The sequence below is a fragment of the Pogoniulus pusillus genome, chromosome 26 (assembly GCF_015220805.1).
Source record: "Pogoniulus pusillus isolate bPogPus1 chromosome 26, bPogPus1.pri, whole genome shotgun sequence".
Classification (NCBI taxonomy): Eukaryota; Metazoa; Chordata; class Aves; order Piciformes; family Lybiidae; genus Pogoniulus; species Pogoniulus pusillus.
Window position 1 is genome coordinate 17,535,826 of NC_087289.1, and position 27,944 is coordinate 17,563,769.

The 27,944-nt window shown below is 46.4% G+C and overlaps 3 protein-coding genes across 3 annotated transcripts in view; 1 reads left to right on the forward strand and 2 right to left on the reverse strand.

The window, feature by feature from the left end:
* The first annotated feature begins 1,364 nt into the window (after positions 1-1,364).
* Positions 1,365-16,881, forward strand: LOC135187045 (claudin-15-like). Its single transcript, XM_064165384.1, has 5 exons — positions 1,365-1,584; positions 9,719-9,883; positions 10,550-10,631; positions 13,652-13,762; positions 15,870-16,881. Exons 1-5 carry the CDS (start codon positions 1,365-1,367, stop codon positions 15,967-15,969), a joined length of 678 nt encoding a protein of 225 aa, XP_064021454.1. The 3' UTR covers positions 15,970-16,881.
* Positions 16,882-18,061: 1,180 nt separating this feature from the next.
* On the reverse strand, positions 18,062-19,850 carry DUSP28 (dual specificity phosphatase 28). Its single transcript, XM_064165385.1, has 2 exons — positions 19,338-19,850; positions 18,062-18,477 (listed from the first exon to the last, which is right to left on the reverse strand). The coding sequence occupies exons 1-2, from the start codon at positions 19,683-19,685 to the stop codon at positions 18,343-18,345; spliced, it is 483 nt and encodes a 160-aa protein (XP_064021455.1). The 5' UTR covers positions 19,686-19,850; the 3' UTR covers positions 18,062-18,342.
* A 2,882-nt stretch (positions 19,851-22,732) lies between these two features.
* The window catches only part of GPC1 (glypican 1), a 299,494-nt gene continuing 294,282 nt past the window's right edge, over positions 22,733-27,944 (reverse strand). The window contains exon 9 of the mRNA XM_064165388.1: positions 22,733-27,739. Coding sequence (XP_064021458.1) covers positions 27,522-27,739 — 218 coding nt within the window. The 3' untranslated portion in view covers positions 22,733-27,521. The remainder of the gene's footprint in view (positions 27,740-27,944) is intronic.

Below are 27,944 nucleotides of genomic sequence, written 5' to 3' on the forward strand. Positions count from 1 at the left end.
GGAGTGAACTTAATAATTCTTTCCTTGAACAAAAAAACATCTGTGTTGCACTCGTTTAAAATTAATCTGTGAGGGGAGTCTTGAATTCTCTTTAGTTTTTCTTTCTTTTTCCTTCCTGCATTTTTTTTCTTTTGTAGTTTTTTCTTCTTGCTCTTTTTCCTTGTTTCCTTCTTTTTTTTTTTTTTTCTCATTTCCTTCCCACATTCTTCCTTGTTTATTTTTCTTGTTTCTTTTCTTCTGTTTTTATTTTTTTGTTTCTCATTTTTATTGTTTCTTTGCATCTTTTCTTCTTGCTTCTTTTTCTTCCTTCTTTTCTTCTTGTTTCTTCTTGTTTCTTCTCTTCTTGTTTCTTCTTGCTTCTTCTTTTCTTCTTGTTTCTTCTTCCTTCTTTTTGGTTCTTTTTATTCTTCTTTTCTTCTTGTTTCTTCTTGTTTCTTCTCTTCTTGTTTCTTCTTGCTTCTTTTCTTCTTGTTTCTTCTTCTTTTCTTCTTCCTTCTTCTCTTCTTGTTTCTTTTCTTCTTGCTTCTTTTTCTTCTTCCTTCTTTTCTTCTTGCTTCTTTTTCTTCTTCCTTCTTTTCTTGTTTCTTTTCTTCTTGCTTCTTGTTTCTTTTTTTCTTCTTGTTTCTTCTCGCTTCTTTTCTTCTTGTTTCTTTTTTCTTTTTGCTTCTTTTTCTTCTTGATTTTTTTCTTCTTGCTTCTTTTCTTGCTTCTTCTTGTTTCTTTTTTCTTTTCTTCTTGCTTCTTTTCTTCTTGCTTCTTTTTCTTCTTGTTTCTTTTTCTTCTTGCTTCTTTTCTTCTTGTTTATGTTTTTTTCCCTTCCCCTCCCTCCACCCCATGCAGAAAACTTACACATTCCTACCTGGTGTGGGCTGGATCCTAAAACAAATCCTCTTTTTAGTTGTTTCTCTGTGTTACATGAGCCCAGCCTCCTTTCATGAAAACAGTGTTAGGGTGACAAGTGCAATGACTGTGAAAATGGTAAGAGTGTTTTTCTGCATTGCTTTGGAGTCTGATGGTGCCTGGGCAGGTCAGTGGCTCTGACAAAGCACGTTTCATGCCAGTGGTTGCCAGGTTAATCTGAACAGCTTTGGTACTAACTTCTTGTTGTAGTTTTCTCATTTGAGTCGTCCATTTCACTGAAGCTTTGCTGCAATGAAAAGCTGTGCCTGAGCCTTTATGCAACTGCTGGGCAGAGCTTTGGCCCTGGGGCCTTGATTTTTAGAACGGGGGGAAAGGTATTTGTAAAGGTCAGGCTTGGGTAAAGATAAACCCACATACTGTGTGTGTCTGTATAAGCTATTTCAGGAGGTTTCTAATAGCAGATACCTTGGGAGGCTGCTTTGAAAACAACTTCAGCCAGAAGAATGGCATCATCTTCTCTCCAAATTTGTGCATTGCTGCTGGCCCTAGGAGGATTCACCATTTCACTTGTTACTACCATGTCCAACAGATGGAAAATTTCAGACACCACAGCCATGCTGGTTACTACAGACTGGATTTCTGAGGGTCTTTGGATGGACTGTGCAGTGACTGCCTCTGGATCAGTACAGTGCAGGAAATGTCCCTACATGCTGACTTCAGACAGTAAGTGTGCATGGCATATGTGTATCAAATGCAGGGATGCAGTTTTATTCCTTCTTTCTGGACAGCATGTTGGTGTGGCTCGTGCTGCAGTTGTCACAGAGGATCTCGTATGGACAGGATTTATGGTGCCAGCAGGTTAAAGGGCCCCAGTGGAACCCATGTGCTTCACCCTGCAATTCAGCACAGTAACTGCTATGGCTTTATTGCCATTTCTGTTGTGTTGCCATAGAGGTATGGCTGATATACAATGAAGCTAAGATTTTTTCCCCCTCTGTTTTAGAAGAAATAACATTGTTTTACTCAGCCTAATTCTTAACTGCAAGCTGATTGTGGGGTTAGTGAGCACTGGTGCTTGTTTGTGTGCTGGTGTGAGGCAAGAGAGATATTCCAGACCTTTGTGCTAAACCTGTGCATTTGTTCTGGAATTTCTCAGAGGTGTGCAACTTCAATTAGGTCTGTGTGACTGTTACTTTTGTATTTCCATTGTGTAGCCAGTGCTAGCAGGGTTATCACAGTATCATCAGGGTTGGAAGAGACCTCACAGATCATCAAGTCCAACCCTTTAGCACAGAGCTCAAGGCCAGACCATGGCACCAAGTGCCACGTCCAGTCCTGCCTTGAACAGCTCCAGGGACGGCGACTCCACCACCTCCCCGGGCAGCCCATTCCAGTGTCCAATGACTCTCTCAGGGAAGAACTTTCTCCTCACCTCCAGCCTAAATCTCCCCTGGCACAGCCTGAGGCTGTGTCCTCTTGTTCTGGTGCTGGCCACCTGAGAGAAGAGAGCAACCTCCTCCTAGCCACAACCACCCCTCAGGTAGTTGCAGACAGCAATAAGGTCTCCCCTGAGCCTCCTCTTCTCCAGGCTAACCAATCCCAGCTCCCTCAGCCTCTCCTCGTAGGGCTGTGCTCAAGGCCTCTCCCCAGCCTCGTTGCCCTTCTCTGGACACGCTCAAGCATCTCAATGTCCCTCCTAAACTGGGGGGCCCAGAACTGAACACAGCACTCAAGTAGTTCAGCAGCAAGCAGAAAAACTGTGGAGAGTGAGAATTAGTTGTTGGGGTTGTTCTGGATTAAAAAAAAAATCACTCTGCAGACATTGTTTTTATGGTAAAGGAAGTGGAAGGAACTGATGTAGAAAATCTTTCCTCACTGAACTGAGTGCATGCACAGTAAGTGTGGCCTCAAGATTGGCATTTTGTTAAGCTTTTGGTCTTAAACAGAACTTTGCATTTATTCTTTTGCTGCTTTCAGTATTGTGCCTTTGCTTTATGAGCTGCATCATGGGATCAGTTCTTCAAGCCCTGCATACTTTATAGATCCCTGATTGCTGTCATTGCATTTGGATTCTTAGAGCTGATTTATTCTCAATGCAGACAGTGCTTCAAACTCAACAAGTGCCACACGTCACAGACCACAAACGCTTGTTTTTCTTGACACAGACACAGACTCCTCTGAAGTCAGAGCTGCATAACTGTAAGGCAGATTTCTAAAAGGTGAGAGTTTAATCCTCAAGAGTTAATTCTCAAGATTCACCATATTCATGATCCTTCTTCAGGGCTCTGGCTTCAGTGGCTTCATCTGCTTCCCTAATGATGGTGCTAGTTTAAGTATCGGTGTTCTCATGCGAGGTCAGAGTTTGTAACCTCAAAAGGAGTCTAATCATATGCTTTCAAGGCTTTAAAATCCACTACCCATTGCATCAGAGGCAATGGCAACTTTTCACATCATTCTGCTGTCTGTTCTACTCTTCAGGATGCCTAAGGTTATTCTGGAAACTTGGATACTGTTTCTGGACATTAGAGTGATAAGATGGGGCAAACAAGCCTACCCTTCTCATGTGTGGCAGCAAGATGACCTGGGTACTTGTGATGGTGTAGCAGCCTTGCCTCATGCCACAGGAAGAAGCAGATGTTTCATCCCTGGTATGTAGACAAGCAGAGTCAGAGGGGGATAGCTCCTTTTTGACAAAAAATGTTTCATTACATCCAGCATGGAAAGAAAATATTCCCCAGAAACAGAAGAGCTCCTGGGGAACTGAAGCAGTCACGTCCAGAGGTTCTCATCCTTCCCCTCCCAGGGACACCCTTCCCATTCTGAAAGTGAAGGCTTCTAGTTGACAGCTGCTCAAAGATCTGTGCCCCCCCTAAAATCAGCATGAAGGTCCTCCTGCCAGCTCAAAGGCATGCCTTGTGGCTGCCTGCAGAGTGACTGCTGTGTCGCAGAGCTTTTCTCTTCTTCCAGTGCTCAGTCAGCACTCCTGCAGCCAATCAGCAGAAGTGATCAGAAAGGCACAGCTCGTGTTGATCAAACATTTAAGGTATTTTCAGTAGTTTTGATCTGATTTTAGAAGATACTCTTTCTGCCTGCAAACCCTCTCTCAAACTTATTACAAACAAATATGCTCTGTTTGGAGAATACCAGAGGGGGTCAGGAGCAGTTTCTCTCCTTGGTTCTGCATTGCTTTGGTGCTGTACAGGATGTCCTTGGCGGTATTTCACTCAGATCAGGAATACACTTCTGTAATGACTGGAGAATTCTGGAAAAACAACCCCCAGCCATGCCCTGTGGGCATGTTGTGACTCTCCCAAGGGCTAATCCTTCAGATAGTCTCTATGCAAATGCCGTGAATCTGTTACCACGTTGCATCACAGCAGGATTATTTTATGAAGAAACTCTGACTCAATTTCCTGGAGATAAGAGCAGGTTATCACTGCAAGAAATGGTTAACCCTCCTTGGGTACCCAAGCAGTTTAAGCCGTTAACATTAGTTGGTGAAGCAAACTGAGTTTATGGTTTTGTCTAGTCAAGAGCAAAACCAAGCAAACCAAGTTTAGCATACTGCTACTTTGCTTAGAACAGACTTTTTTTAACCACTAAGGTGTTCTGACAGTCAGATGCAATCAGCTGCTACCTATTATTTCTCATATAGCTGTCTTCCTTCATCATTTTGTTCCTTTTAACTTCTCTCTGTCAGTCACACTGGCTCATTCGAGGGTCCACGTGAACATAAGTTAAAACTTCTTCACTGTGAGGGTGACAGAGCACTGGAATAGGCTGCCCACAGAGGCTGTGGAGTCTCCTTCTCTGGAAACATGCAAAGCCCACCTGGATGTGTTCCTGTGTGAGCTAGGTGAGCCTGTTGTGGTAGGGGGGTTGCACTAAACCACATTTTGAGGTCCCATCCAACCCCTAACATTCTGTGTTTTCCATGAAACATACAGTTGGATTCCAGTGTCAGTGGGACTGTTTTTAAGACAGAAGATGTTTAACTATAGATCAATAGAGTGTAAAATATTAATGGAAGCCAATCATCCACAAACTCCACTTTCCTGCAAGAAGTTGGCAGTGTGGTCCTGATGGGTTACTCATGACCAGAACTCCAAGAAATGTGATACATTTTCTAGCAACAGAAGAGTGTTGCTGTTCTCAAGCTTCCTTATGCTTGAGTCATCCTGAAGATAGCTCAGTAAAGCTTTTTTGATTTGAGATCAATGATAAAATGACCAAAAAAAAAAAATTCTTTAAACCCTACCTGACTCCAGAAGAGACAGAAATAAAATATTTACTGGTATCATCACTCTTACCAGCTATTCTGTAGAAATACTACCTGGGCTTTCTAAGCTGAGGCTAAAAATAGGCTCATTTTGTCACTTCTCAACATTTAATATTGTAATTAAAAAAGAAAGAAGTTAATATCTTTATCATTAACTGCTCCCACTTCTTATTGTCATAAACTGTAAGCCTTATCTCTGAGGTTGAGCAAAGAGCAAAGGTAGCCTCATTTTGGAGTGAAAGGCAGAGATAAAACAGCAAGGAGGCTTCTGAAAGGCTTCACTTGATTGTAATCTATTTATAGGGATATTTAACTGTTACTACTCACAAGCATGACTGCTGCATTGGAAATTGTTGGGTTTCTTTTGTGCTTGGGTGGTTGGGCACTGATTGGAGCTACTTTGCCAAATAGTTACTGGAAGGTCTCCAGTTTACATGGTAGTGTCATCACAACCACTACATTGTTTGAAAACCTGTGGAAGACCTGTGCACAAGACAGCACTGGAGTGTCCAACTGCAAAGAATTTGACTCTATGCTCGCACTGCCTGGTATGTGACTTTGCCCAGTCTTGTTTATGTTGCTTAAAAATGGGTTGGAAAAGTGTAGAATGGCTTTTTTTTTTGGTTGTTGTTCTGGAAATCTAGTAGAGTTGGAAATAACTGGCCAATAAGGACTTTGTGGGCTGAAGTAATAAAAGATTCCTAAGCAGCAGAACGTGTCAGGCACCTTAGTAAAGACCATAAAATAAGGCAAATGGAGTTGCTTGATCATATGCTTAATTTAATAGGCATTTTAAAGCTGGTGTAATCTCTGTTCTAAGAAGACACCTTTTAAAACACATCTTATAGAGCTCCATGTGTATTTGGGATTATATAAGCCTTCTTTTGCAAAACTTGTCAGCTCATGTGCTGCAACTAGAGTTTTTAAAATGTAATAGGTAAGAAATGCTATTTATAGCAAAGGGGCAGTGGCTTTTGAGTGTCAGGACTGAATATGGTAGCCAATGCAAGAAACACAGTGAGTATATGTTTTAAATAAGTTATACAATGAGTATATGTTATAAATTAACATACTTGTCAGAACTTGTTAACTAATGTCTTTTTTTTTCTGTGTGGTTCTAAAGAGCAGGGAATTTAGATCTGTTGGTTTCTGCACTGTGTATCAGTCTACAGCAGAATTGTGGCTTGTCCTCAAAGGCTCAGCTGAAGCAGTATTCTGGGGCTAGTAAGCATGTTCATAGACTGTAAAGCTAGTTCTTATTTATCTTGAGTGGATATCCCACTTATTATCCTACCTACTGGGAGGTAGCTAAACTAAATAAACAGGTGGATATTCCTAATCTGAAGAATGTGTAATATAGGATTAGTGGGAGTGAGGTGTTGAACTAACTTTCTCTCTCAGTCTGAAATAAGCAGATGTTGTTGACCATCTCTGACACTAGTGCACCAATTATCTGAAATATCTGTGTCCAGTATTGAGGGGATAATCTGTTCTTTTCATCTCTCACTGTTATCTAACAATTGGCTTTAAAACCTATGGAGAGGAGCATGACCCTATTTTAACTTCTTAGACCCAGCAGTAGCAGGATCCTGACGGTCAGACATTATCCTCTGCAGAGGATCTTGTATAAACCACTTCAAGGGCTGGTTCATGGTTTACTGCCACTCATTCTAGTCGGCATCTTCTCATTGACGTGTTTATAATGAGGTGCTGCTTCTGAGACTGTCGTGGAGCTCCTATGTGTGCAGATGTGGGCAGCAGGGACACGACTGCTCAGCATCTTGGAGCTGCTGAGAAAAAAAAGTGTGGTTTAAAGAAAATAGGCAAAGCAGGGTAGGGAACAGGAAAGAGAATCATGAGTAGATGTGCTAAAGCAAGAGAAAGGAGGGCAAGCAACAGTAAGGCTCCTGGAGAATTGCAGGTAACAACGTGGGGTCAGCAGGAAGTTAAAAAAATGGGGCTAAACAGAAAGTAAATTAATAGACCAGGCTCTGGGAGTGAATTTGTAATGGTGACATTTGATCTGTTGAAGTGGAGATCCATTATGCTGTTGAGATGATGGCAGTATGTTTGAGGAGCATAGGCGAGGGGAGAGGAAAAGCAGCTTGCAGGACTATGGAGACAAAATGCAAGGGTTCAGAAAGGAGAAAGGGGAAAAAACCACTGGAGAAACTGAACTGTAGAAAAAGTCAAGAGGACAGTTGGGTGAAACAGGGAAGAGGAAGAAGTGGGGTTGTTAGCCTGAGCAAACAGTGGGACCTTCAAGAAATATCTATAGCATTTGTAGATATCAGCCAAGGCAAACGGAAAATTATCATGGTTAGTTTAGGTGTGTTTTAAACTGCTGATAAGAGACTTCGTTGAAACTGCCACGGAAGAAGATGTCAGGGATTGACGGGAGGAGAAGAGAAAAGGAGAAACAAAAATGTCTTTGTTACCTCTCATCAGAGGGACCACAAAGATTTCCTTACTAGCAGCTGAGCTGTGTAGTACACATCCAGGCTTTGTTTGGTGCAGGGGAAGCATCAGGCTTGGCTCTTTTAAATGGAATTAAAGCTTTTGAATTCAGCAAGCCATTAGTCCAAATCACAGATGTCTGAAGTGAGGAGCTTTCTAAAACCAACGTTGCCTAAGGTTGAAACCATGACTATCTGCTGTGCAGAGCTAGCACTGTGTATGTGGTCACAGCTAGATCAAGCATTTGATATAAAGCAATCAGCTGCCAAATGCTTTTAAAACCATTTCCCCTCCTCTTTTTAAGGTTCCATAGGTGTTTCTTCCAATGATAGGATTTTGAGATCATTTCTTTCAGTTAGTATTGAGTGCTAAAAGGCACTGACTTTGTATCTTGTTCAATAAGCTCATTTGTAAGATAAAGACAACAAAATATTGAGCTTTGTGGACTGTGAAGCAAGCTCCTCAGTTAAGGCTGTTGAGTTTATTACCTTGTGGCACAAAGGGAATATGGTATGAAAACTCTTCTGTTAAAATCTTCTAACAAGAAATTAGCCTGGGGGTATGCTTGCATGTCCTGGAAAGATGTGGGGAGCCCCATCTAATACTGCAGGAGTCCCAGAGACTTGAAGTGTCAGCTGTTGTATCTCTGCAGTGGTGATTCCTGCTGCCATGGTGTAAAATTCCAAGCTAGAAAGCAGCACCAGAGATGAGTGCTTGTCCTACCAACGTCTTCTGTTTGCAGGCAAAAACCTCGAACCATTAACGGTACTTTGACTTTGGTTCTTTTAAACAGGATTAAAGCTTTTGAATTCACCAAGCCATTAGTCCAAGCCACAAATGTTTGAAGTGAGGAGCTTTTTAAAAGCAGCATTGTCTAAGATCGAACCCATGACTGTCTGCTGTGCAGAGCTAGCACTACGTACGTGGTCACAGCCAGATCAAGCGTTTGGTGTAATGCAATCAGCTGCCAAATGCTTCATCTTTTCACTTTGATTACTGTGGGGATTGCCCCCCCAGCCCCCTTAAATTGTCAAATCAGTTTTAACAAGCAATGTTATCTTTTAATTTTGTGCATTTATCTCAGACACTTTGTTACTGTCTTGGATAACTCTCAAGCTCATAAGACTCTTCAGCCACAGGGGGTTACAAAGCGCAGTAAGTAAGAGCCTGAGTGAGAATCTCACCACACTTCCTATTTCTGTGCCTGATTCTATTTTCTGGAGTTACAGGCTTGCTCCACCTCAGAGCTAGAGTTGTTTAGATTGGAAAAGAGTCAACAAAGTTCACAGCCAAGACCTGCCAGATTGGTGACACTTGTTTATCTCATAGCAAAGGTGCCAAAGTGCTTTTTGACCTCGAACCCACCATATACAGGATGCCATTTTAAAGGACATCAGGGGCTCTGTTTGACCTTTTTCTTTCTGGTCCTGTTTTTCATGAAACTGATACCTAAATATGAAGATCAGGAGCTTAAGTGGTGCAGAATCACCACAGCAAATTCCCTCAGCTGCCCACACCAGCTGTGACTTCTCTGCAGCGTTATGTCTTAGGGAGGAGAGGAGTGCTGCAGCTCTTGGATCCTCTCATGTCCTGTTTGTTACCTCGACTCAGAGTTTAAAGTGCACTGCTAACTTGAGCAATTTTTCTTTCCCATCTCTTACTGGAAATAGCAAAGCTGGCACATTTTTCTCAGTTCCTTTGTAGTGCCAGAGCCCTGCACACCTTGTCTGGGACCTGGAGATCAGAGGTGTCCTGGGCACTCAGCTGTGTGGGTGTAAGGAAGTCACCAGGAGCATATATACCACCATGGGTTTTAACAGGACTTAAAGGTGTAGGCTGTGAAGGGCTTGCTATAGTTTTTCAGGGTTTATTTATCAAAGCCCCCAAAGGATTGAGTTTATACAGTGTAGTGCAGTTTGGCTCTAGTATCTGCTTAATTTGAAGGCTAAATACCCTAGGGTTTGGACGCTTCTCTGAACCAAATCACAAAGTTGGACAAGACTCATTCATTACTGCTCCTGTTAATTTTGTCACTCCCTCTAATCAGATTTATTTTTTTCAGCAAAAGATTAACTTATTTTCTGCATAGATCCTGATCTGTTCTCTGGTTTTCTCCCTTAGCTTATATTCAGGCATGTCGTGCCTTGATGATTGCTTCCATCCTTTTGGGATTCCTAGCTGCAGTACTCTCGCTGCTTGGGTTGAAGTGCACAAACATTGGCTTGAGTGATGAAGAAGGCAAAACAAAGTTTACTGTCACGGGAGGATTTCTCTTTATTTTAGGAGGTAATATCAAGGCTGAAATGAGAATGCTATCAATGCTTTCTGTTGAGTACTGTGTACAGTTCTGGAGCCCCCAGCACAGGAGGGACATGGGACTGTTGGAGCGAGTCCAGAGGAGGGCCATGAAGATGATCAGAGGGGCTGCAGCAGCTCTGCTGTGAGGGCAGGCTTCGAGAGTTGGGGCTCTTCAGTTTCAGTCTGGAGAAGAGAAGGATTCGAGGAGACCTTATAGTGGCCTTGCAGTATCTGAAGGGGGCCTACAGGAAGGCTGGGGAGGGACTAGTGACAGGGTCTTGTGATGACAGGACAAGGGGGAATGGGTTTGAACTGGAAGAGGGAGATTTAGACTGGATGTTAGGAGGAAGTTCTTCACAGTGTGGGTGGTGAGACACTGGAATGGGTTGCCCAGGGAGGTTGTGGCTGCTCCCTCCCTGGAGGTGTTCAAGGCCAGGCTGAATGAGGCCTTGAGCAACCTGCTCTAGTGGGAGGTGTCCCTGCCTATGGTGGGGGGGCTGGAGCTGGATGATCCTTGAGGTCCTTTCCAACCTAGACCTTTCTACGATTCTATGCTTTCACAGCTAGACTAAATGAACACTTGTTCTTGGCTTGAGGCTGTTACAGCCATTCAAGGCATCATTCACCTGTGTGCTTTTTAAACTCTTCTGGTAGGTCTCTGTTCCATGGTGGCTGTTTCTTGGTACGCTGCGATGATCACGGCTCAGTTTTTTGACACACTGTACGCTGGAACCAAGTAAGTTCATAGATCTGTCACACCAAACTCCATCATCTGTTACAGAGAGCTGCACGAACCTCAGCTGCTCCAGAGTTTCAGATCCTGGATGCATCTTGTTACCATGTCCTGCAGGAGGAAAAGTTTATTTTCAGGGAGGCTTTTTACCTTGGAGATGCTAGGGGGAGGAAGGAGAGTTCTCTTTTGGAAGGTTTAGTGAATATGGTGAGAATTTCAACCCCATAGCTGAAGGAGTTTCTGAACTATGTTTACACAGAGTCATAGAATGGCTCAGGTTGGAAGGGATCTTGAGATCATCTACTCCAACCTCCCTACCATGGGCAGGACACCTCTCAACTATGCTTGGTGGCACCTTGAACATCCCTGTGGAGGATGTGAGACTCATTTAAGTGCACAATGCCATAAAGAAGAAAAAGTAAAACTCTGAATTTTCAGAAACTCAAGTTGTGCCAGGGTAGGTCTAGGCTGGATATTAGGAAGAAGTTCTTCACAGAGAGAGTGATTTCCCATTGGAATGGGCTGCCCAGGGAGGTGGTGGAGGCACCGTCCCTGGAGGTCTTCAAGAAAAGACTGGATGAGGCACTCAGTGCCATGGTCTGGTTGATTGGCCAGGGCTGGGTGCTAGGTTGGACTGGATGATCTTGGAGGTCTCTTCCAACCTGGTTGATTCTATGATTCTATTCAGGTTGAAAAAAGACCCTTGGGATCCAACCAATAACCCTACTCTACAAGGTTCACCCTAAACCCTACCCCCAAGCACCACATCCAAACGACTTTTAAACACATTTAGGCCAAAAGAGGTGCAAAATGCCTAGAAGGCAATGCCTCAGATGTAGAGGCCATGTACAGAACCCAGCCTGACCTGCGTTCTAGTGCCCTGCAGATAGCTGAAGAATGTCACTGAAGTGGTCACTGAAGTAAATATTTTTCACTATATAGCAACAGCTCAACATTTGTTTGCCTTATGAATTAAAATAAAGGCAAAGTTTGTGGACTATCAGCTCATACAGTTGAGCACAAACAAGTTTCAAGGTATAAAAGCCTTTATTCTTGTCTCCTATAAAAGCAACGCTCTTCAAAACCAAATGCCCGCTTATGGCATCTTATCTGGGTCAATAGATATAGCAATGAGGAAGAAGGGTGGAGGTGATGGGGCCTCTCCTTCAGAGAGAGGGGGAAAAAGGGACAGGGAAATGTAATATATTGCTTGTGGAATATGATAGAGCTGGTCTGGGGGGAAGTGAGGCGTTTATCATCTGCCAGTGCCTCTGCCAAGTACATTATTTTTAGATCAGCAAAGGATAAATCTTCAGTTGCTAGGATATTTCGAGTCCTTTGTAAGTTTCCTCCTGGGAATCAGCTCAGGGAAGTCAGAGAAGTGCTTTGTTATGAATCAAAGTACTTCAAGCAATGGCTTTCGATGTTTGTCAGCTTTCCTTGTGTTTTCAAACAAGCACTCACGCAGAAATTGCGCTTATGAATGCTTTCTGTTGCTTCATATCCCCTCGACAGAATTATATGAAGGGTAATAAATACGTTAGAGGGCTGAAACAACAGTTGATAAGGAATTTCAGTTAGTGGGATAGTTAGGAGTTTTATAGTTATCTGGTTCAGCTTTGGGGCTTCATCATCAAGGCATGTTAATCAGTGACCAGATTGTTTGCATTCAGTAGCTGAAGAAATCTGGGTCTTTTTTAATGTCTAAACTTAGTATTTAAGGCTACTGATTCACTAAGCAGTTCTTAGTAAAATAACTTTGACTATTAGTAAAGCCAGACACGTTCTGAGGAAGTTTGTGCTCCTTGGACTCTGTAAGACAGGTTTAAATTCAATTGTGGACAAATATTGATCTTCCCTCGTAAGGACTGGCAAATCTGTTTTTTCAGATTGCATTTTTTTGGCCTGACTTCAGCAAATTAGGAAGTTTAACCTCTATTAGTTCTCAATTTGTCATACAGCTGTGAAGGCAACCTCGGCTGCCCTGCAGGGCCTGCCTGTATGCTATTGTTCATATGATGTCTGTGGCATTCCTGTCTCTGGATGAATAATGAGCAGAAATGAATTCACACACTGGGCAACATACTGCTTGGTATTTCTCCAGCAACTTGCACTCCTGTGTTTTGAGGTCAGGGTTGTCTCCTGGTTTTGTGCTTGGGAAGTGCCCAAACCAGTGGAGACCTTGCAGCTCCAGAGTGCAATGAGACCATGGAGAGCAGTGAACCTGTCTGTTAGCAATGAATTCTGCAGGCAGAAACTGAAGCAAATTGTGCCTACAATGGAAAGAAAACACACACACCTGGTTTCAGCGTGCAGTCTGTGGCACTTATTCTGGCCTTGGTGTCTCAAACCACAGAGATACCACTCTATTGCGGTTATGGTCTTGGGCTGAGTATCAAAACTTGCCTTTTGATCTTGTGGACTGCTGACAGACTTTGCCAGGCTCAACTGTGTCTTGTCTTTGGGTGAAATTAATGATCAGTGAAGTTTTTGGACTGCACTAAGGGGCTATGTGGAAGGCAGAGCTTTCCTTTTCAGCCTGAGACTATTCATAAGCATCTCTCAGCCCTATATCCACAGTGAGTGCTCTTTTGGATACACAAGTCTGAAAACTATCCCTATACATACAGCTGCTTGTGGGTGATTGAGCATTGTGCCCATAGAGAACTGTGGTCAGCCTTTTCTCATGCAAACCAACACAATGACAAAAGATGCACTGTGGACTGCACAGAATGTATATTCATTATCAACATAAGTATTTATTGCTACTTATCTCCCTCTTGGTTTTGTACGTTCTGTACTGTCACTAATTTGGCAGAACACTTAAATGTACATTTAGGAATTTTACTGACTGAACCCAGAGCCAGGTCTGAGCTCCCCTGTTGTCTGTTGAAGCACCTTTCAGTTAGATTATTTCTATGCAGACTAGAATTTCTCTGCTTATATGATGTTTGTACCTTATGGCACAGTCTAAAACAATGGCTTTGTGATACACAGCTTCCATAAAACCTTCCATGTTTCAGGTATGAACTAGGAGATGCTCTGTACTTAGGCTGGGCTGGATCTGTTCTTTACATGCTTGGTGGGATCCTACTGACCTGTTCATGCAAAGGGAAGAAATCCCAGGATTACAGGTAATGTAGGATTAATCAGCTGAAATAGCAGCTGCCAATCCTTTTCTGTCTGTATACTGCTCTCTCTCTCTCACCCTCTGGCGCAGATCTGTAGCCATACAGAGAATTATACCTATGAATTCAGTGCTGTAGCATGTCACTGGCTTGTGATGGCAGTGGAGGCAGTACCAAATATTTGTACTTCCCAGACACTGATAAGTCACTAAAAGCAGTCACCTTTAACTAGCGTTTGATACGTCTGAGTGCTGCTGGTAATTCTCAGAATCCATGGTGAACATGTGCAGTGAAAGAGACCTATCCATTGCCAAAGAATAGAATCACAGAATCATAGAATCAGCCAGGTTGGAAGAGACCTCCAAGATCATCCAGTCCAACCTAGCACCCAGCCCTAACCAATCAACCAGACCATGGCACTAAGTGCCTCATGCAGGCTTTTCTTGAAGACCCCCAGGGACGGTGCCTCCACCACCTCCCTGGGCAGCCCATTCCAATGCCAATCACTCTCTGTGAAGAACTTCTTCCTAATATCCAGCCTAAACCTACCCTGGCACAACTTGAGACTGTGTCCCCTTGTTCTATTGCTGGTTGCCTGGGAGAAGAGGCCACCCCCCACCTGGCTACAATGCCCCTTCAGGTAGTTGTAGACAGTAATAAGATCACCCCTGAGCCTCCTCTTCTCCAGGCTAAACAGGCCCAGCTCCCTCAACCTCTCCTCATAGGATTTGTGTTCCAGGCCCCTCACCAGCTTTGTTGCCCTTCTCTGGACACCTTCCAGCACCTCAACATCTTTCTTGAATTGAGAGGCCCAGAACTGGACACAGCACTCAAGGTGTGGTCTGACCAGTGCTGAGTACAGGGAAAGAAGAACCTCCCTTGTTCTACTGGCCACACTGCTCCTGATGCAGGCCAGGATGCCATTGGCTCTCTTGGCCACCTGGGCACACTGCTGGCTCATCTTCAGCTTACTCTCTATCAGTACTCCCAGGTCCCTTTCCTCCAGGCTGCTCTCCAGCCACTCAGTCCCCAGCCTATAGCGCTGCTTGGGGTTGTTGTGGCCAAAGTGCAGAACCCTGTCTATTAAGGAATAAAACAGTGCATTATAAACAAGGTTATCTGCACTATTCAGCTACTATTAAAATATTTGAACACCATTCAATTTGCAGAAGGAGTAATGACCTTTCTTTCCCAAAGCATACTCAACTGATCATTAGACACGTACGATTTTTATCTTGTTCCTTACAGAAATATCCTTTTGGACATCAAATCAGAAAAGATGACATTTCTGGCTTCAGTATTTCATCTTGGGTTTGGGTTTTTTTGGATCCCAAATTATTGACACATAGAAATGGTCCCTTAATGAAGCAGAAGGATATCAGAAGTAACAGAGGCCTGTGTCTAAGTGGAAGAACCCAAATGGCTTGGAGAGTGTACTCCTTAAGCTTGAGAGGATAGCACAGGGGAAAGGAGCACGTTCACTGCAGCTCTACTTAATCTTAGTAATGTTATGTCAAAACACATAACAAGTGAAAGTATTCTTCTGACACTCCACCACCTAATCTGAAGCCATGAAGCCATTTAAGTTTTATGGTAATATGGCCACGTTGGACTTTAGATCTCACTCACCACACTTGGATACAAAGTACCCAATATCCTGAAATACTTTGAAAATCAGCCAAAACTGATGCATGAAATGGAAGTTCATCATGACAAATGACAGCTGAAGGGGCTGGCAGAAGAGATCCCTGTTTTTCCTTTCTCATCTTCTTGACTCTGGTATTAAAAACTGCAGCTTGCACAGAGGCATTAAGGTCTAAGTTCTCTTCTGGTATAGGAACTTGGCTAAAATGCCTTGAGGGAGAAGAGAGGTGAGTTAGGAATCCAGAATGTGTTTCTGGTTACAAGGGATGGCAGAGGCCATCTCTTCACCTTAGCTACATCACTGATGAGATCAACAGCCCTGGAACTTCTGCACCTTCATGAAGCATGTGCTATTGGTGGGTTGGATTCAGACCTACATGGGTAAATTGCTAAGTATGTGAAACTGTGGCTGTGTGTGTGTGTGTAACACCCATTATCCTCTATCTTTTCCCCCCCCCTCCATTTACAGTGCCAAGAGATACCCATATTCAGCAGGCCGGGCAGCTCACCAGCAGCACATTTACACCAAAGACTCTGAGACAGTCATAAGCAACAAGGAGTATGTCTAAATGTTTGACATCATCACTGGTAACATTAGTGGGTTATGAACTCAAATAAAGAAGTCAGCTACTTCCAGCATTCTGCTTCCAAGTTGCAATCTTTCATCTTGATTTGGAGCAGTGCAAGGAGGAGGTATGTTATTTTTCCTTGTAAATAGGAATGGCTTTCCAGGAATCATTTTCAAATGTAAACAGATTTCTACAGAAAATGCTGTGATGTGGAATCCTGCAGCCTGAAGGTTTTCTGCATGCTGAGAAGCCTGGTAAAATTTAACCAGAGAGTGCAGTGTATCCTGACAATCAAGAGCAACCATTTCTACTTCAGATGGCTCAAAAATGTGGAACTGATATGTTGTAGCTGCCTGCAAGCTAATACACCTCACAGTTAGAAATGTGTTGTGCTTTCATTAACGTTTAGCTTCCTACTTTTGTTTAGCAGCTTTAGCTTTTGACAGGAAATAAACTTTGTTCCACAGATTGTTGTTGATAAGTGGTATCCAGGCCATCAATAAGCATAGAGTCATTATACTATGGGATCAAAGTCTCATGTTATGTAAGATGGTCAAGAGCTGTAAAAGCTACCAAAAAAAAAAACAACCCAGCAGCCACTCGCCTCCAAATCTGCAGATGTGCAACAAATTTCTTACTGGCTGCAGTGCAGATAGCAAAAACAAATGACATAGAATTATAGAATCATAGAATCAATCAGGTTGGAAGAGACCTCCAAGATCATCCAGTCCAACCTAGCCCTATCCAGTCAACCAGACCATGGCACTAAGTGCCTCATCCAGTCTTTTCTTGAACACCTGCAGGGATGGTGCCTCCACCACCTCCCTGGGCAGCCCATTCCAATGCCAATCACTCTCTCTGTGAAGAACTTCCTCCTAACATCCAGCCTATACCTACCCCAGCACAACTTGAGACTGTGTCCCCTTGTTCTACTGCTGGTTGCCTGGGAGAAGAGGCCATCCCCCACCTGGCTACAATGTTCCTTCAGGTAGTTGTAGACAGCAATGAGGTCCCCCCTGAGCCTCCCCTTCTCCAGGCTGAGAATGAACCATGGAATGAACCAAACACAGATGGGAGTGAAGAAAGCATCTGGTGTAAACTGCCTTGTGGTAGCAAAGAAGATGACAGCCTCATTTTAAAAGGTTTCTTTCTGTTTTTACAGCTTTTGCTATAACCTGTTTTAACTTTGAGCAATCTTTAACTTTGGGAACTTCTACTGTGTCTGAATCCCCTAATTTATGTTCCCCAGTGGCTTTACGCTCTGCCATTGTTCCATCATTAGGATTTCTGCCTCAAACTACTCCACTGCTGGGAGCTTATGTTTGCCTTGTGTAAACAGACAGATGATGATGATGATGAGTTAACTTTTCTTCGTATTGATGCTTTGAGCAATGTGGAATGGAATTTCACACTGCAGGTTCACAGGTTTCATAACTTCCTCCTTTTAAATTGTATTTGTACAGTTTGACTGAATGCCTTGGTGGTTCTCTCTGTGGTTTGTGTCTGACAATAAACATAATTGTAGTCTGATTGAGAAATTCGATGCAGCTTTCTTGATATCCCAGCAGACAGTTTCACAGGGCAACCTGCAGGCAGGCCTAGCAGAAAAGATTTAGCCACGTTGCTTGCATGCAGACACAGCTGAGTCATAAAGTGACACATGAAGGCGTGAACTGAGCGCTGGCAGATCTTGTTACGCCTCGTAAAGCTTAGTAAAGCTAAGAGGAGTTGGGACTACACAGGGTCATCTTCTTCCCTCCACTATCAACTGTTGCTTTAAAAATAATTATTTTGGTGTCTTGGAATTTTGAAAGCTGAAAGCACACTTGCCTTGCATGGTAGGAACAGAGCTCTTTACCATCACCTGTGCCTCTGTCAGTAACTTTGCGGTGGTATTTTGGTCTAGTCGAACATCAGACAAAGGCGAAACTTGGGCAGAGGCTAAGCAGTTTCAGTGTCAGCTTCCCTCCAAAGGTTATGTCAGCTTATGAGTGTGAATTATGATCCAGTAGGCAAGACAGAACTTCAGGACTTCCTTGGGATGGCATCAGGCTTTCCAGTGACGTCACTGGGAAGTTTAATTAGAAGCCAAGAGTAAAATCGCAGTGTAGTAACTCATTCATTTGTTCAACGCATCCTTACCGTATCCAGTGGCACTCAGGGGAAAAGAAATGCTCTCTGTTTACAGTCCTTCCAACCATTTTCTGTTCCTGCTCTTCCTCCCTGCTTATCTGTCCCTGTCCCACATGCGGTCATGCTCTGAACGAATCCACTGAAGTCAGTTTGAGGAGTAAGGCATTTTATGTAGAGGGGATAGATGCAGTGATTATTTCTTAACCTGCAGCAAGCCACTTAATGCTCTCTAAAACATCTTCATGCATTGCTGTTCTTAAGTTGTTTGCTTAGCAGGTCAGACTGCTTTGGCATCTGCAAATCTTCTTCATATCTCTGCAGCTGAGACCAAAATCCTGAGTTGGGTTCTGCTACTGGTCTGGCAGTCTTCACAGCCTAGGAGAAAAGAGAGACACTGTCGAAGCAAAGGCAGCTGTCACACAAACAGTTCTGTTTTTTTCCTCTTGCCTTTTGGAGAAGATTTGCTTTGGTCTGACTTGACTATGGCATAAAAACCAGGTATTTTGGTGACCTGACCTCACTCTGTCCTTGCTAGGACCTCCTGGCATGTGGTCCCTGTACAGAGTGATGCATGGGCAAGTGAAAAGGAACTGCTGAATCTTCTGGAAATGTGACTGAAGGGTGGTGGCACTGCCTGTGTTTAAGATAGCATGCAGCTGGGTCACGTATCAGCACACCTGTCTAGTGCTGAGCAAAACAGTTATACACACTCCAGAGATACCCTACCAAATGGGTAAAGACAAAGAATGCAGAGCACAAGGCATACATGCTGCATGGGCTTCCTAATGCAGCTGAGGTGCTACTACTCATCCCTAGCTAGTCCCAAGCAGGCCCAGCAGATGAAGTTTCTTTCCTGTGTTGAGCTGTCACATACACAGTGAGAGCAAACCCTGCAAACAACTTCTGCATGCACTTGTATCCCTTTCACTCTTCCTGTCTCTGACTTGGCTTAACGTAAGCAAGTGACAGGGAACGACGTTCACAAAACATCCAACTTTGCATATTTGCTACCTGTGCTTAAAGGCTGCTCGCATTTCTAATTCTAGCTGTTGCAGAAACCTCTTCCTTGTCTGAGATGGGGGTGAAAACAGGATTTTTTCACTCCAATGAAAACATCTGTGTAATGACCAGGTGAGAGCACCAAAGTGATTCAGTAGGAGAACTCGTCACGACTCACGGTAAGCACCGCATTTCTTACCCGACAGACATGTAAAGAGCAGTCTGAACGTGAGTACCTCAAAAGCCTCCTTGAGTGGGAGCTTTCGGTGTCTCATCAGATAGGCAGTGCAGATGGCAGCCGATCGGCTGCGGCCGTTTTTGCAGTAAACCAGGCACTTCCCACCGCTCTTCACAGCCTCTTCTATGGCATCGCTGCACTGCTCGAAGTAGCGGTACAGGTCTTCAGCAGGGTCATCGAAGACGGGCACGCGTATGCCCCGCACCTGCTGCAGGCTGGGGAACGGCTGCTGCCGGGTGACATTGACGCAGAAGGTGACTCCCTCTCGTGTGAGCAGCTCCTCGTTGCAGGCTGCCTTGGCGTTGCTGATGAGCAGGGAGGAGGTGACCTTGCAGAGCTGGAGCATCGGCAGCCAAGGCCGCAGCGTCCCCGGCACTGCTACCCCCCTGCACGGCCCCCAGATGGGCAGCTCCGCGCAGCAGTCGAGCCCCGGCGCAGCGGCGGTGCGGTGGGACGCCCGGGACGCGGGCTGCGGGCGGATTCCCCCAGCAGTGCATCGGGGCTGAGCTGTGCTATATTTATCTCCTCTGCACAGGCTGCAGCGTGACGGCTCCGGGCAGGTCCTAGTGCCTGCTGGAGCCGGAGAGCTGCACTGCAACAGCTGAAAACACTTCAGAGCCCACCGAGCATCTGTAAGGCAACTGGATTTGTACAGTCCCTATTCCCACAGCAGCTCACAAGGAGATTAAAGCCCCTGGCTTCCTCACGGGTGAGATTAAAGCCCCTGGCTTCCTCACGGGTGGGATTAAAGCCCCTGGCTTCCTCACGGGTGAGATTAAAGCCCCTGACTTCCTCACGGGTGGGATTAAAGCCCCTGGCTTCCTCACGGGTGAGATTAAAGCCCCTGACTTCCTCACGGGTGAGATTAAAGCCCCTGACTTCCTCACGGGTGGGATTAAAGCCCCTGGCTTCCTCACGGGAAGGCTGCTGCTGGGGTCAGCACCGACGCAGTACTGGTGCAGTGATGCAATACTGATCCGATCACCGCCAGCTGATACCCAGATCACTTAGATGGCCCTCAAAAAGCATCTTCTGAGTACCCAGAAAATGATTTACTAGGCTGGATAGATATGGTTGCTCTAATCTTTCTGGACTTCAGTAGAATTGCTGGTGTGGTGCCAGGGCAGAGAGTACCTCAAGCACGCGTGCATTTGAGCTGTGAGGGGTGGGGATGGGGCCAAGGGCCTGGCCAGGGGAATGCCACATCAGCCAGAGCCAGGCAGGTGCTAAAGGGCTGGATGTGGTACCAGCTGCTTCCTGGCTGTTTGAGTGTGTGGCTGAGCTTCTTGAACACCTTTTCCTTCTGTCATGATGCAGAAAGGAGCCTGTGACTGATATTTGCTGTTTGAACAGAGATGAAGCTGCATGATCACAGCAGCAGGTCATGGGCTAATAGGAACAGTGTGAAATGCAATGTCAGCCAGTAAAGGAACAGCCATGAGGGATGAGGATGACCTTCTGTGCCATCATGGAGGAAGGGGAAGCTGTCCTGCTGCCCATCTGCTATCACTCATGTCAGCAGCAGCCTGCCAGGGAGATGCCAGCTCAGGAGCCAAGGCAGAGGACTCCCTCACATGAACACGAGTGCCTGGCTTCCCCTCCTGCCATTTAGCACATGCCTCAGCTGCCAGTGGTCTTGTTCCTCTGCCCCTTTGCTGCCATCACCTTGGGGCTCAAGGCATCTGGCTGAAGGAAGGCTCTGCTGGCCAAGAGTGCACAGGTCACTCTGGGGCTTTGGAGTCAGCAAGGACACGTAGCCTGCCCCAGCAATGTGTGGAGGGCCCTTGAGTTGTCCTGCAGCCACAGTTTCCAAGATCCTCAGGCCCTCCATGGCAGTGGCTCTTGCTCAGCTCAGCATTTCCACAGGGCATCCTTATTCCCAGAGCATGACGCTGCAGATCAGGCAAGGAATGTTTCTGCAATCACTGCTAGGGATTGTCCTGGTCATGTGTCAGTTGCCTGCACTGTGGAACCTTCTGCCCTACCTTCCTCCTCACAACTGGCAGGTGGCAGAGGCTCTTTTTTTCTGCTATCAGCACTGGACTTTCCTGGGCCCTTGCAGGAGTCCCTGGGTGGTGGTTTATGGACCTTAAGTTCATACCTGGGTGCAAAGGGAAGACACCAGCGTGATCCAAGGCACCACAGGTTCTTTGCAGCGTGCATCATTCATTAAAGCCATTTTGGGCACGCTGTGAAGGTGATCAGTTTCCAAAGCAGAGCACGATGTGCCCACAGGATGCCAGGAAACCAGCAGAGCAGCCCAGGGCATGATGGAAAGATGATGCTGTCTGAATTGCTCTGGCACAGCCCAGGTCTTCTGCCTGAGGGCATGACTGCATGCCAGGCGATGCAGCTGCCGACTCCTCTCCTTCGGGGCCCTGTGTGATGTCACATGTAGAGCAGTTGAGGGTGCTGGGAATAATGGATTTAAAGGCAGCAGCCCCAAGCACCTGCCCGTGCAGGAAGTCTTAGCAGCCTAGTGCTGCCAGGTGGGACCCGAGCCGCTGCCACTGGGTCAGCCAAGGGCTACAGGCACACACATCTCTGGCTAGTAATACCCTGGCTAGGAAAGGTCTGATGCCTTAGTCCAGATTTAACATCATCATTAGACACAGAGAAGGCAAAGAAATTAACTGGTCTGCAAAGGTCTTGGCCTAGGAGAAGACCAACATTGCCACACTTGTCTGTGGTTATGTACATTTGCACATGTGGTGCCCACATAGCTGTGACTGCAGGACATGAAACTAAAGAAGTACCTCCTCACTCAAGGGTATCACTCAGTTTATTAAGTGATATTTGCTTCCAGGCAGACAGATACACTTTTAGTAGTCTCCAGTAGACACTCTGTGAGGAGCATTACCTTGACTCTTGCACTCATCCACTTCTGCAAGTGGACAGGGCAGAGCTGAAGCAGCAATCTTTCTGCTACATCAGTTCAATCTCAGATAACACACCCGAGACTGAACATCCACATCACTGTGATGGCCCAGTGATCCACTTCACTTGCTGTTAACCCAACCAACAGCTGCTCCTGTGCAAGGCCAGCGGTCAGTAATGAGCACAACATCTTGCAATGACAAATACAGAGGGCATTTCTGATTCCTTGCAGATGGCAGACTTGCTGTGATCACTACGGGCAGGTTCGCCTTGCTTGCAAACACCTCCCAACCATACAACTCTAGCAGTTGTTCCTCTAGATTATGCAGGCCTGAATGTAGGCAAATCCACAGTGCCAGCACTGGCACCAGCCCATCACAAACCGTAAGGCTGAAAGCAAACTTCTATCCCTTGGCACTCCTGACCTGGCCTTTCTCTGTGCCTTAACAAGGGAAAAGCAAGAACTCCAAACTCAGCTTAAATGGAGCAGAAATAAACCCAGCCTGTAACTACAGATTTAAGTCTCCAGCCTTTTTATTTATACAAGGATTCAAAGAACATATTTCAACTTTAGATAAACAGTGCAAGAGAGTTACAAGTACCTTGGTAACAGAAAGAAATAGATAACTGTCCAGCTATGTCAATAAGTGAAATAATTCTTACTCCTGCAGATAGAAATGCATCTGCTTTAAGCAAAGGTGGGCTTCAGATATTTTGCAATACCTTAGCCCCTACCGAGCCCACCAGAAAACAACAGGCAGTTTGTCGTTTGTAAATGATGAGTAGCTGTGCTCTCAAAGCCTGCAGAGACCCTTGCCCTTACTTAAAACATATGTGTTATGGCACAAAAGAGCAGGCTGAAAGACAGAGTCACTTGGAAATACACCGTTCTGCTTCTCCCCTTTCCAGAGACAGGGATCCTTGTTGATGTTCTTGTCCTGGACCACTCCCTGCTCCGCATCCCTATGCAGTGCGAGGCCTGTCCAAAGCAGACCACCAGCAACCTTGCTGGAGCCTTGCTGGTGCCTTGCTAACAGCCTCCAGGCAAACGCAGCTCCCCAGCGCTCCCCTTCCCTGAGCTCCCCTCTCACATCACCGACCCAGGGCAGCTGCCAGCCCCTGCTGCGGCTGCAGCCCCGGCCCACCACTGCCCTGGGCTGGGAAGGTTGGGCACAGCGATTCTGAGCAGGCAGGAGCCCAGGAAATGCCATTTGTAAGCTCTGAGTGCCCAGGCTGTATGCCAGCCTGAGCACGGGCTCGGGGTTTGTCTGGGCCTGAGATGGCTTCAGCCTGCTGAGCTGTGCCAGCAGTTGTCTGCCCACTGGGGAATGATGGCTTGCTCTAGGTTTGCTTCAGTTCAGAGCGATGGCAAGCTGATGCCCTGGGGGCACGTGCTGGTTTTGGCTCCCCAGTGGAAGGTGGCAGGGTGAGTGCAGCCCCGGGCCACCAAACTGCAGCAGGTTGGGGAAACCGCTTCAGGGCCACAAAAAGGACAGAAAAATGGACCAAGAAAGACAAGAGAGCACCAGCACAGGCAGACCGTGTGAAAAGACTCAGGGCTGAGGAGGGAGGAAGCATCAACACAAACATCATGTGCCTCCTGGCAGACGGGGGAGAGCCCCCAGCACTGCCCTCGCCCACCCAGGCAGACCTCAGGCTGCTGACACTGGTCTAACCCCCAGCTTAGCTCTGGGAGGGCTGAAGCAGTTGTCCTCAGGGCCCAGAAGGACACTGAAAGTTTGGACTCAACCCTAGCCGAAGGGGGAAGGCGTCAGGAAGGATTCCTCCTGTGTAACTTTTTCCTTTGCCTTATTAATTTGAAGTTCCAGGCTTTGTTACTGCAAAAGGACCAATAATTTGGGCTACTAAATTGCTAAAATAGCAACTGGACAATCAGTGATTTCTTGGCTTTCCATTTCAGGTGTGCTCCCCTTGGGGCCCATAGGAAGCTTTTGAGGGCAACAGGCTGACAGCAAAGACTAATTGCACAGACATGGAAATGACAAGGACTTTCCTTTCAGTCTCCCATTCTGCAAAGCAAAACATTGACCTTGGCATAAAACTCCCATCCAACCCAACCGCTTCTTGAAGAGGGCACAATGGTTTAATGTCCCTCCCCACCCATTTGTTTGCTTTGGATTTAAAGTTTCTGCAGGACTTGTGGGGATTTCTGTAACTGAAGGCTAAAGTTGTATCTGCAATTCTAGTTAAAAAAAAAAACAAAGAAGATGGAGGAAAAAAAAAAAGAGATAGGAACTCTTCAGAACAGTGACTTGGAATTTGCTGTATTTCTAGGAGTAAATAAATGGGTATAAATCCATGGTTTGTAGGTATCCACTCCTGGGTTCTGACAGGTCTAGTGGTGGTGTCTGTCCTTGAGCCAACATCCAGCATCTTGGCAGAAACCCTTCCAGGTTTATGGAATCACAGAATGTTAGGGGTTGAAGAGGATCTTCACAGATCGAGTCCAACCCCACGCCCCCCCCCCCCCAAAGCAGGACCACCTAGGGCAGGTCACACAGGAACACATCCAGGTGGGCTTTGAAAGTTTCCAGAGACAGCTCAACAACCTCTCTGGGTAGCCTGTTCCAGTGCTTTGCCATCCTCACTGTAAAGAAGTGTCTTGTGTAGAGGTGTAACCTCTACAAGCTGTGATCTAGCTTGCACCCACTGTTCCTTGTCCTAGCAGTGGGCACCACTGAAAAGAGACTGGCACCTTCATCTTGACACCCACTCCTCACATATTTATAGCTATGGATGAGCTCTCTCAGCCTTCTCCTCTCCAGACTACACAGCCTCAGTCCTCTCAGTCAGGTTAGATCAGTTTTAACCTCCAAAGAAGGTGAGTGCAGGGCAGAAAAGATACCAAGTCAGTAATATTAGTCACTGGGACTCAGAGAAACCAGTCAAAGCTGGTCTTGAACCTCTGCCTAGCACTGTAATTACCTGGCCCCAGGTGGGACCTCTGCCCCAGGGAGGGCAGGTGACAGGCTCCCTCTGTGCCTGCCTTTTGGTTGTTACCTTGCTCACGGTGTCATCTTCCCTTAAATTGCACATTCTAGAAACTGCTAACATTAAAAATGTTCCCTCCCCCCTTTTTAGAAAACACCCCATCCCATAATGTTTGCTCAGCACAGACATGTCTCCTCTGGCAAGAGAGAGGAGAAATGCTCCAACACTTGCTGTGCAGACTAGTAAAGTAGGAGATAGGTGCACCTCTGCCCACCCTCTTGCCCGCAGTACAAACACATGAGACACTCGACCCCAGCCCCATATGAACGAAGCCCAGGCCCTGGGCTTGTCTTTGCCCACCCAGTCAGAGCGACTGTGCCATATCTATAACATCTGCTAAACCTACACCTCCAGCTGATGCTTGCTGTACCTCTCAGGCATAGCAGCTGTCTGGAAGCCCTGAAGCACACAGCCCTACAACCACAGACACTCCTACAGCTACATGAGAATATTTAGACCTTTCACCAACCACCCCTCTCGAAACCCCCACAGAGCATTCTGGGCTTAGAGCAGCTGCCTGTATGCCCCAGAGGTTGGTGTGTGGTGGGACAAGGTGGCAGAGGGTAAGCCTGGCCCATCTGTGAGCCATACCAGAGCTGCCAGTGGGTGTTGACACCTGCTATCTCACCCACCTCTGTGGTTAGGGAAGGTGCGTGGGAGGATGGGGAGATGGCAGGGAGAGGGGGAATTTCACTCAAAAACCTACAGTCTACCAGGAACAAACATAACAACCTCAAAATAGCCCAAACAAAATGTGTCCTGTCCTCACAACCCACCCGACAGGTGCGGGGTAGTGACGCGCTAAGGGCCGACCAGCACTAACTGCGCTGTGCCCCGAGGCAGCTGCCTGCTGGGCTCTCACTCCCGCAGGTGCCCGGCGTCAGCTCTCATAACCACTCGTGATGCTGCAGGTGGGAAAACGTCCTTGGTCTTCCTTGTCACGGAAAACAAAGGATTCACATCCATGGCTGAGGCCAAAAGAGGACGAGGAAAAAGAGGAGGAAAAGGAGGACAAGGACAAAAGAAGGAGGAGGAGAAGGAGGATGAGAAGGAGGGAAAGGAGGGAAAGGAGAAGGAGGAAAAGGAGGATGAGAAGGGAAAGGAGGGAAAGGAGAAGGAGGAAGAGGAAAAGGAGGATGAGAAGAAGGAGGGAAAGGAGGGAAAGGAGAAGGAGGAAGAGGAAAAGGAGGATGAGAAGGAGAAGGAGGGAAAGGAGGGAAAGGAGAAGGAGGAAGAGGAAAAGGAGGATGAGAAGGAGAAGGAGGAGGGAAAGGAGAGGGAGTAGGAGGAAAAGGAGAAGGAGGAAAAGGAGGAAAAGAAGGAAAAGGAGGAACAGCACAACTGTCTGTCAAGTGGAGAACCCCACTGTGCATATTTTCATCTGTTACCTACCACGGTACTGCACTGCAGGTAGAAATTGGACCATTATTACTTGGGTAAAAAATGGCTTTCCAACTAGCATGCAAAGGAAAATACCCCAACCCCCGACCCCCAACACTCATTCCCAGTCACTTAGATGTAGGAGACCTACATTGCAAATTCTTGTCAGCTACGAGCTCTAGTCAAGGAACCCACTTATGACCTTTCCAAACAAAAGGGAGTTCTGCGTTTTGAGTCCAACAGCCACCGCCGAACTGTTTCAGTTCAACCCACCCAACCTGCCCACGCTCCTACGCACGCCGCTGGAAGCGGAGGGCAGCTCTGCCTGCCCGGGAAGGAGAGAGGGAAGACCCGCAAGAGCCCCTGGCTGCGGCACCCCCGCCGCAGTGCCGACCATCCCAGTCTCTCCGCGTCCCGAAGCGGCGTCGCTCTCGGCACCCTCCTGCTTTCAGCAGCTCCGTGGCAAGCAGCGCTCTGGCCAGCGGCTGGGGAGCAAGATCAGGGCAATTGCATATTCCACTGGAGGCAGCGGGAGAGCTGCCTGCGGAGGGGCCGGATGGGGTCCCTCTGGAGACCTCCCTGCACAGGCTTGTTTCAGCCCCGAGAGCCAGTTTGTGGCAAGAACAAAAGTAAAACAATGAGGTACAGAAGAGGGGCCCAGCACTGGGGAAGAGACCAAGAAAGAAGAAAACAGCTCGAGCACTGCCAGAGATAGCAAACAACTGAAACCTTCTGCTCTTCCCCTATTTTTTTCTTTCCTTTTTTTTTCCCTTTTTTTTTTTTTTAATTTTCCTTTTCCTTTTTTTTTTTCTTTTTTTTGCCAAGGTGAATTAAATATGTCCTTTGGTTGGTTGGTTGGTTTTGGCAAAGTGAAGCCCTCGGCCGTAGTCTCTTTCCTGGCTGTGCTAGAGAGTTACCGCCACAAGTGCTGTGCGGCAATGAAAGCCACCGAGAGGAGGAGGAGGAAGGCAGAAGGCAAAGATCTGCTGCTGGCCCCGCTGATGCCATGTCCAGACTGCTTAGGAATAGCGTGCGTTTCTGGCTGCCTGGTGCTGGGGCTCTTAGAAAGTCTTTTGCCACAGACATCGTCAGGACAGCTGTCGCCACTCCCAGAGCCGCTCATGTCGTCACCTGTGCAGAGACAAACACGAGGTGAGCCTCAGCTGCCTTCCTGATGGAGGATGACATCCCTGCCTTCCCTCCGGTGCAAGTCCAGGCAGCTCCAGCCACCAGCCCCGGCGCAGTCGCCTCCTCCTCTCTGCATTCCCCACTAGGGGGTGCAAGCCCCTACCTCACCTCCAGCTGATTTATCCACCTGCTGCTGCAGCAGCTGGAA